Below are 13,868 nucleotides of genomic sequence, written 5' to 3'. Positions count from 1 at the left end.
AGTCACCCCACCTGGGAGACACACAGTGATCATTCTGTACCTGTAATCCCACCTGGGAGACACACAGTGATCATTCTGCACCAGCAGCCCCACCTGGGAGACGCGCAGTGATCATTCTGCACCAGCAGCCCCACCTGGGAGACGCGCAGTGATCATTCTGCACCAGTCACCCCACCTGGGAGACACACAGTGATCATTCTGCACCAGCAGCCCCACCTGGGAGACGCACAGTGATCATTCTGCACCAGCAGCCCCACCTGGGAGACGCGCAGTGATCATTCTGCACCAGCAGCCCCACCTGGGAGACGCGCAGTGATCATTCTGCACCAGCAGCCTCACTGCACACAGATCAGGGGGAGGAGAGAGAATCGTCTGCACCAGGTGGATTGAGAGCAGCTGTAGGAAGACTAGACTGGAGGTCAGCCAGGTCACTGGGGACCAACACCCCTACTTTTACAAACGATGCGCGTGGAATCTTTATAAGGGATCTTTAATAACCCAGTAATCACTGTAGACCAGATCACCTAAGATTGGTACTGTCTAGTATCTCTCCTAGACAAGAAGTAAGTAAATGGTGATGGAATCGAAGGTCAGGGTCTTGTGCACAGGTGCAGTTCAAATCGTGTTTCTGGAGAGATGTGTACCTTGGAGGTCCGTGGCTCTGAAGTGGAAATAAGACACTGTCTGCACGGATCCAAACACATTCTTCAATAAGAGGGGGACAGAAAATAGATTTTCATCACAATGCAGTTTATTGACGCCCTTCTGAGAACATCCAGAGTCTCAGACAGAGAGCGTCCGGGGGAGCCAGGCATCAGTCAAGGTCAGCCCAGTGAACCTCTGAGGATTACTGTTGCAACAGGAATGAAAGAACGGGGCGAAACATCTGGGTCCTGCACTGACCAGCAGGATCAGGAGACAGAGCTTTACACAGAGGGGGGCAGAAGTATGGAACAAGACACCCAGATATGAGGTTGAAGCCGATGCTGTGCGTTTCTTCAGAAGCGTCACTCAGACTGTTTTATAGTGTCAGTCAGAGTGTCAATCAGACAGTGTTGTAGTGTCAGAGTGTCAATCAGACAGTGTTGTAGTGTCAGTCAGAGTGTCAATCAGTCTGTGTTATAGTGTCAGTCAGAGTGTCAATCAGACTGTGTTATAGTGTCAGAGTGTCAATCAGAAGGTGTTGTAGTGTCAGTCAGAGTGTCAATCAGACTGTGTTATAGTGTCAGAGTGTCAATCAGACTGTGTTATAGTGTCAGTAAGTGTCAATCTGACAGTGTTGCAGTGTCAGTCAGAGTGTTGATCAGAAAGTGTTATAGTGTCAGTAAGTGTCAATCTGACAGTGTTGTAGTGTCAGAGTGTCAATCAGACAGTGTTGTAGTGTCAGTCAGAGTGTCAATCAGTCTGTGTTATAGTGTCAGTCAGAGTGTCAATCAGACTGTGTTATAGTGTCAGAGTGTCAATCAGAAGGTGTTGTAGTGTCAGTCAGAGTGTCAATCAGACTGTGTTATAGTGTCAGAGTGTCAATCAGACTGTGTTATAGTGTCAGTAAGTGTCAATCTGACAGTGTTGCAGTGTCAGTCAGAGTGTTGATCAGACAAGGTTATAGTGTCAGTAAGTGTCAATCTGACAGTGTTGCAGTGTCAGTCAGAGTGTTGATCAGAAAGTGTTATAGTGTCAGTAAGTGTCAATCTGACAGTGTTGTAGTGTCAGTCAGAGTGTTGATCACACAGTGTTATAGTGTCAGTAAGTGTCAATCTGACAGTGTTGTAGTGTCAATCAGAGTGTTGATCAGACAGTGCTATAGGGTTAGTCAGAGTGTCAGACAGTGTTATAGTGTCAGAGAGTGTCAATCAGACTTATAGTGTTATAGGGTCAGTTATGGTGTCAGAGAGACTGCATCAATAAGGCAGAGTGTTAATCAGTGCAGAGTAGTCATCAGTGTGTCTATGTGTTAGTCAGGAAGAGTGTCAGTGTGTATCAGCAGGTCCCTGAATCCCTGAAACATCTACATGGGCCGAGAGATTGTGCGCTGTTTAGAAGCGTTCTCACACTCCCTGTCTGCCAGGCTGCTTGTCCTTCGTCAGCAGAGGAAGACTCTTCCTCCGTGCCCTTGACACACTGAAAGAGAGAGAGGAGGGCTGTGAGCCCGGAGCTGCGATGCACAGGTAGGAAAAACACATCGACACAGGGAAACCGCCTGGTGCAAATCAACACCATACACACCCAGCAGGCTGCTCCAGAAGGACTGGTAGGTGGCTCTCCCAGTAACAGCTCCCAGTTCTGCAGGATTTCGTCTGACTGTAGTGACTGAGAAGCCATTGGGACCAGTGACCTCAATTTCCACCACGTGATACTGACTGAGACTGAGAGAGAGAGGGGTTAATACAGACACACTCCAGTACACTCCAGTACATTAACACTGCACTGAGAGAGAGAGAGCTTCATACAGACACACTGACTGGACACTCCAGTACATTAACACTGCACTGAGAGAGAGGGGTTAATACAGACACACTGACTGGACACTCCAGTACATTAACACTGCACTGAGAGAGAGGGGTTAATACAGACACACTCCAGTACACTCCAGTACATTAACACTGCACTGAGAGAGAGAGGGGTTAATACAGACACAATGACTGGACACTCCAGTACATTAACACTGCACTGAGAGAGAGAGGGGTTAATACACACACACTGACTGGACACTCCAGTACATTAACACTGCACTGAGAGAGAGAGGGGTTAATACAGACACAATGACTGGACACTCCAGTACATTAACACTGCACTGAGAGAGAGAGGGGTTAATACAGACACAATGACTGGACACTCCAGTACATGAACACTGCACTGAGAGAGAGAGGGGTTCATACAGACACACTGACTGGACACTCCAGTACATTAACACTGCACTGAGAGAGAGAGGGGGGTTCATACAGACACTTGAGGCTGGAGATGACTGTGCCGGCTCTCTGACAGATTCATCGCCCTGTGCACTCCAGTGGGCCGTACTGATCACACAGGCAGAGAGGGAAAGTGCAGGCATCCTCTGGACACAGAGGAGCGATTCATGTTGTCTGTTTCAGCTGATGACTGCAGGGTTCTACTAACTTCGATGAGCGGTATTTGAACCCTTAAAGCTGACGCAGTAGTACTTCATTTCTCATGGGAAGGGTGGGGGCCTGCTGCACGCTCCAGTGCATGTTGGGATGTTACGGGGGGCGGACCTGGTCACACGTGAATCAGGCTGTTAGAGATGGATTTCTAAACCGATCCCCTCGCACTGACACGGCAGCAGACGGGACAGCCAGACAGCCAGACCCACCCAGTGTCGGACACAATCTCGCCCTTCACCCCGCCGAAGCCCAGCGCGGGGGCGGCCATGGCGGCGGCGGCCATGCTGTTGACGTTGTTGGGCGCCAGGGGGCAAAGGTCGCGCACCGGGCCGCTGAACAGGACCCGCCTCCCCTCCCCCTCCGACCAATCGCGGCGCAGCTCGGGGCCGAGGCGGAAGCAGGAGGGGTGCTTGGACATCCGGATTCGGAGCGCCTGGGAGAGGGCGGCACGGAGACCGGGGTTGGGATAGGGGTGCAGCTGGAGCTCGGCCCGTCTGCCTGGACTGCCCCTGTCTCGCTCACCTGCAGCGTCCCACTGTCACTCATTCTCTGGATGTCCTGGGCGCCCCACAATGCACCGCTGGGGACGTACAGCGTCTTCCCATGGTGCATCGCTGCATCGCGGAGCCTCTTCTCCACTTCAGGATCAGACAACACTGAAGGAGAGCCAACCTGAGAGAGAGACAGAGAGACAGTACTGGACACTCCAGTACATGAACACTGCACTGAGAGAGAGAGGGGTTCATACAGACACACTGACTGGACACTCCAGTACATTAACACTGCACTGAGAGAGAGAGGGGTTAATACAGACACACTGACTGGACACTCCAGTACATGAACACTGCACTGAGAGAGAGAGGGGTTAATACAGACACACTGACTGGACACTCCAGTACATGAACACTGCACTGAGAGAGAGAGGGGTTCATACAGACACACTGACTGGACACTCCAGTACATGAACACTGCACTGAGAGAGAGGGGTTCATACAGACACACTGACTGGACACTCCAGTACATTAACACTGCACTGAGAGAGAGAGGGGTTAATACAGACACACTGACTGGACACTCCAGTACATTAACACTGCACTGAGAGAGAGAGGGGTTAATACAGACACACTGACTGGACACTCCAGTACATTAACACTGCACTGAGAGAGAGGGGGGTTCATACAGACACACTGACTGGACACTCCAGTACATTAACACTGCACTGAGAGAGAGAGGCTCATTATGTTGATGGCCTTACAGAGACAATAAAACAATATTGATTATTTGTGCAGAGGCCAAGAGAGACAGAGAGCCAAGCGTGTAGGTTCACAGATGCTTTACCATGAAGTCCGAGTGGGACAGGAAGTGAGCACCATGCTCTCGCACAATATCAGGGTGACACACCTCCACTATTATATCAGCGCCCCTGAAACACACAATGGGTCACTCGTCTCCTTTTCTCTCTCACATTCAAATCCTGACAGTTTCATTTACTTTAATGTGTAACTCTGGACAGCCAGGTGTCTGTGTCCAATGTCTGTGTCCAGGCTGTAGTCACTGAGCCTGTCCTCTCTGGACAGCCAGGTGTCTGTGTCCAGTGTATGTGTCCAGGCTGTAGTCACTGAGCCTGTCCCCTCTGGACAGCCAGGTGTCTGTGTCCAGTATGTATGTCCAGGCTGTGGTCTCTGAGTCTGTCCTTTCTCAACCGTCAGGTCTACCTGTGTCCAGTGTCTGTGTCTGGGCTGTGGTCACTGAGCCTGTCCTCTCTGGGTGTCCAGATCTGTCTGTGTCCAGTGTCTGTGTCCAGGCTGTGGTCACTGAGCCTGTCCTCTCTGGGTGTCCAGATCTGTCTGTGTCCAGTGTCTGTGTCTGGGCTGTGGTCACTGGGCCTGTCCTCTCTGGGTGTCCAGATCTGTCTGTGTCCGGTGTCACCTCTCTGCGAACTCCCTGAGGTCGGTGAGGATGAGGTCAGGGGTCACGGTCTCTCTCAGCCTCTCGGTGCTCCTGTTCCACACGAACGCCAGCCGCAATCCCACAGCCCCGCCCTCCTCCTGGATCCTGGCCACCAGGTGCTGCCCTGGACAGAGGGGGAAAGAGGCCGAAGCCAGCAGGAGCTGAGACATTCCCTCCCCCGCCATCGCAGAGTCACGGCGCGGACCGGCGGAGCTCGGGGGTGAGGTTTCAGGCGTTTCCGAAAGAAACACGTTTCAGAGAAGGCCCAGGAAGGCACACCATCTTCCCGTAGAGATGTGAACTCGGGTATTTTCAGGGGGTTTTATAACCTGACTACAGCCCCCCTCTCAGCGGGAATGGGTGTTTGCAGGCAACAGTTACATATGCTAGATCTCATGCCAACATGTCCAACACTTTGTGACGAGATTATCCCCGCTTTTCAGCTGGAAAAATCTGTCACACATGGCAACTGTGTCCCTGCAATGAGAGGGTTTAGAATGACACTTTCAAGCAGCACCTCAGAACAATTTCTGCGCGAGACCGAGGAGACAGAGATCTGGCAGCCCAGTATGTGATCTCCTGTCACAGCCTGAGGAACAGTGAGTCTGTCTCCCAGTAATGCTCCAGCCGCCTACAGTATATGTCAATATTTTATAATATGTCTTTGTTGTAAATGTCTGTAACATGTCTGTAGGTTTTATTTTACTCTATTTTTTGTTTTGTTCCATGTTAATTTTATTATTTTTATTTGCTTTGGCAACACTGATTGTACCCATCGGTCATGCTAATAAAGCACCTTGAATTGAATTGAATTGAGAGCGAGAGAGACAGAGAGAGGGAGAGAGAGAGAGGGAGAGAGAGAGACAACCCAGACTTTCGAGACAAACAGCTTGCAAAGACAGCTGGAGGACTAACCTAAGTGTCCGTATCCCACAATTCCAACTCTTGTCATCTCTCTCCTTGCAGCCATCGTACACTCTAGGGAAAAGAGAGCGAAATCTTCAAAACTCTATGATCTCTTAAAGGCCTACAGGTACAGTATAAGAACAGAAAGCTGACGCACCTGTGAGTCACGCAGAGCACGGTCTCAAACACTCCCGCTGTGCATTGTGGGACACAGGAAGTCAAAGGTTAAACAAATGAACTTTGGACCAACTCTGTTAATTATTAATTTTGAAACTGGGTTAGTTTATTTTTAAATATTAACATCTTACACAAATTGTTATTTATATCATGTATATACCATGTGCTCTAATTCTGGGAACAGTTCAAGCCTGCATTTACAATGAAGCCAGTAAGAGTCTGTACAGGTGTGTGTCTATACAGTGTCTCCAGTAAGAGTCTGTACAGGTGTGTGTCTGTACAGTGTCTCCAGTAAGAGTCTGTACAGGTGTGTGTCTGTACAGTGTCTCCAGTAAGAGTCTATACAGGGGTGTGTCTGTACAGTGTCTCCAGTAAGAGTCTGTACAGGTGTGTGTCTATACAGTGTCTCCAGTAAGAGTCTGTACAGGTGTGTGTCTGTACAGTGTCTCCAGTAAGAGTCTGTACAGGTGTGTGTGTCTATACAGTGTCTCCAGTAAGAGTCTGTACAGGTGTGTGTCTGTACAGTGTCTCCAGTAAGAGTCTGTACAGGTGTGTGTCTGTACAGTGTCTCCAGTAAGAGTCTGTACAGGTGTGTGTCTGTACAGTGTCTCCAGTAACAGTCTGTACAGGTGTGTGTGTCTATACAGTGTCTCCAGTAAGAGTCTGTACAGGTGTGTGTCTATACAGTGTCTCCAGTAAGAGTCTGTACAGGTGTGTGTCTATACAGTGTCTCCAGTAAGAGTCTGTACAGGTGTGTGTCTATACAGTGTCTCCAGTAAGAGTCTGTACAGGTGTGTGTCTGTACAGTGTCTCCAGTAAGAGTCTGTACAGGTGTGTGTGTCTATACAGTGTCTCCAGTAAGAGTCTGTACAGGTGTGTGTCTATACAGTGTCTCCAGTAAGAGTCTGTACAGGTGTGTGTGTCTATACAGTGTCTCCAGTAAGAGTCTGTACAGGTGTGTGTATACAGTATTTGTGATAAGGTGTTTAGAGTCGGCAGCCGGTCACTTGGATTTTTAGTGCAGGCAGTTGTGCTTATTCAGAACTGTTAGAATGTTTTCACCAGACACTTGGCGCCACCTACTGGCTTGAGGGTGACACTGAACAAATTCAACAGCCATCAACCCCGATGCTAATTGAGCTCTACTACAGTTAAAGCTGAGTTTAGGCATCATGGTGGCGGAGTGGATAGAACCGCTGCCTTGGCTTCTGGGAGAACTGGCCCTGTGTGTGTGTGTGTGTGTGTGTGTGTGTGTGTGAGTGTGTCCTGTGATGGACTGGCCCTGGTGTGAGTGTGTGTGTGTGTGTGAGTGTGTCCTGTGATGGACTGGCCCTGGTGTGAGTGTGTGTGTCTGTGTGTGTGTGTGAGTGTGTCCTGTGATGGACTGGCCCTGGTGTGAGTGTGTGTGTGTCTGTGTGTGTCCTGTGTTGGACTGGCCGTGGTGTGTGTGAGTGTGTCCTGTGATGGACTGGCCCTGGTGTGAGTGTGTGTGTGTGTCCTGTGATGGACTGGCCCTGGTGTGAGTGTGTGTGTGTCCTGTGATGGACTGGCCCTGGTGTGAGTGTGTGTGTGTCTGTGTGTGTCCTGTGTTGGACTGGCCGTGGTGTGTGTGAGTGTGTCCTGTGATGGACTGGCCCTGGTGTGAGTGTGTGTGTGTGTGTGTCCTGTGATGGACTGGCCCTGGTGTGAGTGTGTGTGTGTGTCCTGTGATGGACTGGCCCTGGTGTGAGTGTGTGTGTGTCCTGTGATGGACTGGCCCTGGTGTGAGTGTGTGTGTGTGTGTCCTGTGATGGACTGGCCCTGGTGTGAGTGTGTGTGTGTGTGTCCTGTGATGGACTGGCCCTGGTGTGAGTGTGTGTGTGTGTGTGTCCTGTGATGGACTGGCCCTGGTGTGTGTGTGTGTGTCCTGTGATGGACTGGCCCTGGTGTGTGTGTGTGTGTCCTGTGATGGACTGGCCCTGGTGTGTGTGTGTGTGTGTGTGTGTGTGTCCAGTGATGGAGAGACAGTCAGGCTGTCCTGTAGTCATTGAGAAAGCAGACAGACAGGCAGGCCGGCAGTGAGGCAGGTGGAGAGACAGACAGGGAAAGACACAAACGAACAGAAATGCTTGAGGACCGAATCCTTTATTCCGGAGGTCTGGAGCCCCGGTCTGTCCAGCCAGTCCGCTGGCCCCTCAGGCAGCTGGGAAGGCTGGGCAGCGTGGGAAGGGCAGACAGATCAGTCCTCTGCCAGCCTGGGGGGGTCTGTGGCTGACCGGCACCGTCCGCAGGGGTCACAGGAACGTCTGCTGGGCTGTTTCTGCGGGCTGGACGGCCGTGCTGCCCCGGGGGTCCGTCCGCCCCTCCAGGGACAGGGTCTCCATCAGCCGGTGGCGCCCCCTAGCGATCCGCAGGCCCCGCTGGTACTCCCGCCTCACGAGCGCGTCGTGCTGGACACAGCGGAGCTGAACCGCCCCCCCGCCCTGCACCCTGACCCGCAGCCCCGAGCACAGCAGCTGGGCCTGGGTCTGCAGGTCCGAGCAGGTGATCAACCACCTGAGAGAGGGGTTCATACAGACACACTGACTGGACACTCCAGTACATTAACACTGCACTGAGAGAGAGAGGGGTTCATACACACACACTGACTGGACACTCCAGTACATTAACACTGCACTGAGAGAGAGAGGGGTTCATACAGACACACTGACTGGACACTCCAGTACATTAACACTGCACTGAGAGAGAGAGGGGTTCATACAGACACACTGACTGGACACTCCAGTACATTAACACTGCACTGAGAGAGAGAGGGGTTCATACAGACACACTGACTGGACACTCCAGTACATTAACACTGCACTGAGAGAGAGAGGGGTTCATACAGACACACTGACTGGACACTCCAGTACATTAACACTGCACTGAGAGAGAGAGGGGTTCATACAGACACACCGACTGGACACTCCAGTACATTAACACTGCACTGAGAGAGAGAGGGGTTCATACAGACACACTGACTGGACACTCCAGTACATTAACACTGCACTGAGAGAGAGAGGGGTTCATACAGACACACTGACTGGACACTCCAGTACATTAACACTGCACTGAGAGAGAGAGGGGTTAATACACACACTGACTGGACACTCCAGTACATGAACACTGCACTGAGAGAGAGAGGGGTTCATACAGACACACCGACTGGACACTCCAGTACATTAACACTGCACTGAGAGAGAGAGGGGTTCATACAGACACACTGACTGGACACTCCAGTACATTAACACTGCACTGAGAGAGAGAGGGGTTCATACAGACACACTGACTGGACACTCCAGTACATTAACACTGCACTGAGAGAGAGGGGGGTTCATACAGACACACTGACTGGACACTCCAGTACATGAACACTGCACTGAGAGAGAGAGGGGTTAATACACACACACTGACTGGACACTCCAGTACATTAACACTGCACTGAGAGAGAGAGAGAGAGAGGGGTTCATACAGACACACTGACCTGTTGTGTTGCCCTGCTGTCCTGAAGGTGACGTTGAGATCCTGGAACTGAATTTTGGTGACCCGGCCAGAGGCCATGGGGTCGGGGATGACGTCACTGATGGACATCAGGATGTCCAGGTGGCTGAGGGTGAGACTGGGCTGAGAGGAGAGAGGGGGGTAGATTCAGTGCCCGAGAGGTTTCAGGCTGGTAGAGAAGTATCACTCTCTCACATGACAATTTCAGGATCCAGCTATCCTGGCCAGCGACCTCTGAGTCCTGGGTGGACTTGACCACTGGGGGAGATCACACTCAGACAATGAGGGAGCATGCAGGCTCCCCACAGAAGGCTCCCCAGACTGTACTCGAACCCGGAGCCACGAGACAGCAGCTCCAGCGTGCTTCCTATCGCATCATCCTCCACTCCGGGCCCCCCGACCACAACAGCAATAGTCACGGTCATTTACCATCGATAGATAATCAATGCAATCGCTTCCCACATTACCTCAGCCTCCACGCAGAGCAGCAGAGGGTGTAGTTTTGGGGTGTCGCTGTACCGCAGGCGGGGGACCCCCACTTCCAGGGACTTGAACTGGCACAGCAGCTGCCTGAGGTGCTTCTTACTGTGAGATCAATAACCGGGATCGATAACCATGATCTCTGCATCTGTCCATTTTCTAGCCGCTTATCCAATGCAGGGTGGAGAGGGAGCCCCAGTCTATCCCAGCAGGCAACGGGATAGACCTCAGTTTAAGCTTTAAGAGCCTCACAGGGTCTCATCTCACCCAGCTGTGTCTGGAGAGAAGCCAGGGTATCGGCTTCAACCACAGGGCTGGGCAGCTTGTTTCCCACTCCCACCACCCTCTGTGTACAGAAGAGCCTCCTGTCCTGACTGGAGGAGCTCACCCAGCTGTGTCTGGAGAGAAGCCAGGGTATCAGCTCTCACAACAGGGCTGGGCAGCTTGTTCCCCACCCCCACCACCCTCTGTGTACAGAAGAGCCTCCTGTCCTGACTGGAGGAGCTCACCCAGCTGTGTCTGGAGAGAAGCCAGGGTATCGGCTTCAACCACAGGGCTGGGCAGCTTGTTCCCCACCCCCACCACCCTCTGTGTACAGAAGAGCCACCTGTCCTGACTGGAGGAGGTCACCCAGCTGTGTCTGGAGAGAAGCCAGGGTATCGGCTTCAACCACAGGGCAGGGCAGCTTGTTCCCCACCCCCACCACCCTCTGTGTACAGAAGAGCCTCCTGTCCTGACTGGAGGAGCTCACCCAGCTGTGTCTGGAGAGAAGCCAGGGTATCAGCTCTCACAACAGGGCTGGGCAGCTTGTTCCCCACCCCCACCACCCTCTGTGTAAAGGAGTGTTTCTTGCTGTTAGATTTACTAGGTGTAACAATCTGAGCCTCGTGGGAAAGGAGGTCCTGTGGTCAGTCATCACTATCACTAAAGGAAGAGGAGGCGAGGAAGGACAGCCGCCCTGACCTGTTCTGGAGGAGGGCAGCTCGGCCCTGATTGGATGCCTGGATCTCTTGTGAGAGACGGACCAGCGTCAGGGCTCTCTGGAGCTCTGAAGAGAGAGACACACCGCCTGACACACCGACACACTGATCGACACACTGACACACCTACACACTGCCTGACACACTGATCAACACACTGACACACCGACTGACACACTGATCAACACACTGCCTGACACACCGACTGACACACCGACACACTGCCTGACACACTGACTGACCAACTGAAACATTATCTGACACATGAACTGACTGAGACTGACCACACCCTGGACACAGACACTGGACACTGACAGACCTGACTGTCCAGAGAGGACAGGCTCAGTGACCACAGCCTGGACACACACACTGGACACAGACAGACCTGACCGTCCAGAGAGGACAGGCTCAGTGACCACAGCCTGGACACACACACTGGACACAGACAGACCTGGCCGCCCAGAGAGGACAGGCTCAGTGACCACAGCCTGGACACAGACAGTGGACACTGACAGACCTGACCCTCCAGAGAGGACAGGCTCAGTGACCACAGCCTGGACACACACACTGGACACTGACAGACCTGACCCTCCAGAGAGGACAGGCTCAGTGACCACAGCCTGGACACAGACAGTGGACACTGACAGACCTGTCTGTCCAGAGAGGACAGTAGTAAAGGGGGTAGACGCTCACCAGAGTTAAAGGAACAGCCACTGAGCCTGTCTCTCAATAAGGTGGTGTTGCTGTAAATGTTTGGTCTATTATTATCACTGTCATGAGCCCTCCCAGCATGCTCTCTGTCGTGTCCTCTCAGCCCCTAACCTTGGTCTAAGTGCTCCCTGCTGGCCTCTGTCCCAGCTGCCTCCCTCTCTCCTGTCTCTGCTGTCACAGGCCTGTAGAGAGAGACGCCGGGGACACTCAGGCTCTGAGGACAAGACCCAGCCCAGCTGCAGAGGACATAGAGGACATTGGACAACCCGCAGAGACCTGCCGGCTGAGAAATCTCGGACTGGTGCTGCTGGGCTGTGCGGTTCTGTGCAGGGTGTGGGGGATGGTCATTCCTCGGTATTTACTGTGTCGTGATGTACTGTGCACTGTGCGTGGTGTTGTCGATTGTACTGTGAGCGCCCCCTGCTGGTCCCACTCTCCGTCTCCCCTCCAGGTACTGGCCAGGCTCACACTGCTGGTCTCCAGTGGGGCTGCCACAGGGCCATATTCTATAGCTGCTGGCTCTTTCTAGCCCTGTGATCTGTTTCGACCACAGAGAGAGGATGATCTGCAAGCTTAAGGACGTTGTGTTTTAAATTCAAAACATGGGTATAAAAATGTCACAGCGACACACAGACAGAAAGACAGACACTCAGAAACCCAGTCCCAGAGACAGACACCAGGACAGTGAGAGCGCTACTCAGACACACAGTCACACAGTCAGACACAAGGATAGACAAAGACACAGAGACAGAGAGACGCAAGGACAGGGAGACAGCCACAGAGACAGACAGACACGAGGACACAGAGAGACTCAGTCACAGAGACAGACAGAAGGACACATAGAGACACTCAGAAACAGTCAGGGATACAGACACAAGGATAGAGAGACACAGAGACAGACAGAGACAAGGACACAGAGACACTCAGACACAGTCACAGAGACAGACAGACATGAGGACACAGAAAGACAAGACAGACAGACAGAAGGACACAGAGAGACACAGTCACAGGCACAGACAGAAGGACACAGAGAGACATTCAGAAACAGTCACAGAGACAGACACAAGGACACAGACACAGTCACAGAGACAGACAGACACAAGGACACAGAGAGACACAGTCACAGGGACAGACACGAGGACCAGACACAGTCACAGAAACAGACAGACAGACACGAGGACACAGAGAGACACAGTCACAGGGACAGACACGAGGACCAGACACAGTCACAGAGACAGACAGACAGACACGAGGACACAGAGAGACACGGTCACAGGGACAAACACGAGGACACAGACAGACTCACAGCTCCATCTCTCTGCTCAGTCTCTCTGCTTCTGCTCTTTGAACAAAAACAGGTTTGAAACTAAACCAGAGACTCTAGAACTCTCAGGTCAGTCGGATTCCGACAGCAATTTACATTATTATTATTATTATTATTATTATTATTATTATTATTATTATTAGAGACCTCGGCTGGCTGTCCCTCAGGCTCTGACGCTGGATCACCGCTCACAGCCTCAGGGACAGAGCAAGCTTGTCCGACAGCAGTTACAGGACAGCTCTTCGGACCTCAGCCCGGCTCTCTGGGGCCTCAGGGGTGCAGAGACGGGGGGTCAGAGGGGTGGGGGGACACAGGGAGGGAGAGAGAGGGGGAGGCTCATGGAAAGACAGAGCAGAGATATAATGGACAGGCAGCTGCCTGTAATCGTGAAACCCGTCACGTTCTCTTTTTCCTCCTTGAACTTTCTTGACCTCCGACGCAAATTAAAAATAAACTTCCCGTTTCCCCTTTAAATGTCAGCCCGGCTCACGTTCCGCGCGGGTCAACATTCCCCCGCCGCTGCCATGGCGACGGGCTGCCGTGGGAGCGACGTCCGCCTGCGCCAATGGGAGCCGCTCTCTGGGGCGCGTCCCGCCCCCGGCGCCCGGCACCTCGGCCAATCCCTTGCTGAGGGCTCTCCCGGAGGGGGGGCGTGTCTTGTGTGGCGAAGAGCTAATGCGGAAGGGGGTGTTGCCGACT

General features: G+C 52.4%; 2 protein-coding genes across 4 annotated transcripts; both read right to left on the bottom strand.

Moving 5' to 3' along the window:
* Window positions 1-729: 729 nt before the first annotated feature.
* aspdh (aspartate dehydrogenase domain containing) lies at window positions 730-8,335 on the bottom strand. Of its 2 annotated transcripts, none has more exons than XM_069191924.1 (9): window positions 8,256-8,335; window positions 6,136-6,172; window positions 5,988-6,050; window positions 5,052-5,196; window positions 4,461-4,545; window positions 3,645-3,794; window positions 3,332-3,555; window positions 2,227-2,366; window positions 730-2,121 (listed from the first exon to the last, which is right to left on the bottom strand). In XM_069191924.1, exons 3-9 carry the CDS (start codon window positions 6,040-6,042, stop codon window positions 2,084-2,086), a joined length of 837 nt encoding a protein of 278 aa, XP_069048025.1. In that variant the 5' UTR covers window positions 6,043-6,050; window positions 6,136-6,172; window positions 8,256-8,335; the 3' UTR covers window positions 730-2,083. The 2 variants fall into 2 exon arrangements, with proteins under 2 accessions (XP_069048025.1, XP_069048026.1); XM_069191925.1 differs by having other exon boundaries at window positions 8,272-8,305.
* LOC138240728 (putative uncharacterized protein C19orf81) lies at window positions 8,264-13,269 on the bottom strand. Of its 2 annotated transcripts, none has more exons than XM_069191934.1 (6): window positions 13,152-13,269; window positions 11,957-12,081; window positions 11,118-11,202; window positions 10,142-10,259; window positions 9,658-9,797; window positions 8,264-8,690 (listed from the first exon to the last, which is right to left on the bottom strand). In XM_069191934.1, exons 1-6 carry the CDS (start codon window positions 13,157-13,159, stop codon window positions 8,429-8,431), a joined length of 738 nt encoding a protein of 245 aa, XP_069048035.1. In that variant the 5' UTR covers window positions 13,160-13,269; the 3' UTR covers window positions 8,264-8,428. The 2 variants fall into 2 exon arrangements, with proteins under 2 accessions (XP_069048035.1, XP_069048036.1); XM_069191935.1 differs by having other exon boundaries at window positions 11,957-12,027; window positions 13,152-13,266.
* Window positions 13,270-13,868: the final 599 nt, after the last annotated feature.

This window comes from Lepisosteus oculatus, chromosome 7 (genome assembly GCF_040954835.1).
Source record: "Lepisosteus oculatus isolate fLepOcu1 chromosome 7, fLepOcu1.hap2, whole genome shotgun sequence".
Lineage (NCBI taxonomy): Eukaryota > Metazoa > Chordata > Actinopteri > Semionotiformes > Lepisosteidae > Lepisosteus > Lepisosteus oculatus.
Note: the sequence above shows the minus strand (reverse complement) of the source record. Positions and strands in the feature narration are given on the sequence as shown.

What these genes read in the sequence shown, in the direction of transcription:
- aspdh (XM_069191924.1), bottom strand. Translation starts at nt 6,042, where the DNA reads ATGGCTGCAAGGAGAGAGATGACAAGAGTTGGAATTGTGGGATACGGA. An exon ending in CTCAGGGAGTTCGCAGAGAG is followed by an intron (nt 4,546 to 5,051) that starts GTGACACCGGAC and finishes TGTGTGTTTCAG; the next exon opens with GGGCGCTGATATAATAGTGG. An exon ending in GAGATTGTGTCCGACACTGG is followed by an intron (nt 2,367 to 3,331) that starts GTGGGTCTGGCT and finishes TCTCTCTCTCAG; the next exon opens with TCTCAGTCAGTATCACGTGG.
- LOC138240728 (XM_069191934.1), bottom strand. An exon ending in CAGGGAGCACTTAGACCAAG is followed by an intron (nt 11,203 to 11,956) that starts GTTAGGGGCTGA and finishes CTCTCTCTTCAG; the next exon opens with AGCTCCAGAGAGCCCTGACG. An exon ending in GCTGCCCTCCTCCAGAACAG is followed by an intron (nt 10,260 to 11,117) that starts GTCAGGGCGGCT and finishes TTGATCTCACAG; the next exon opens with TAAGAAGCACCTCAGGCAGC.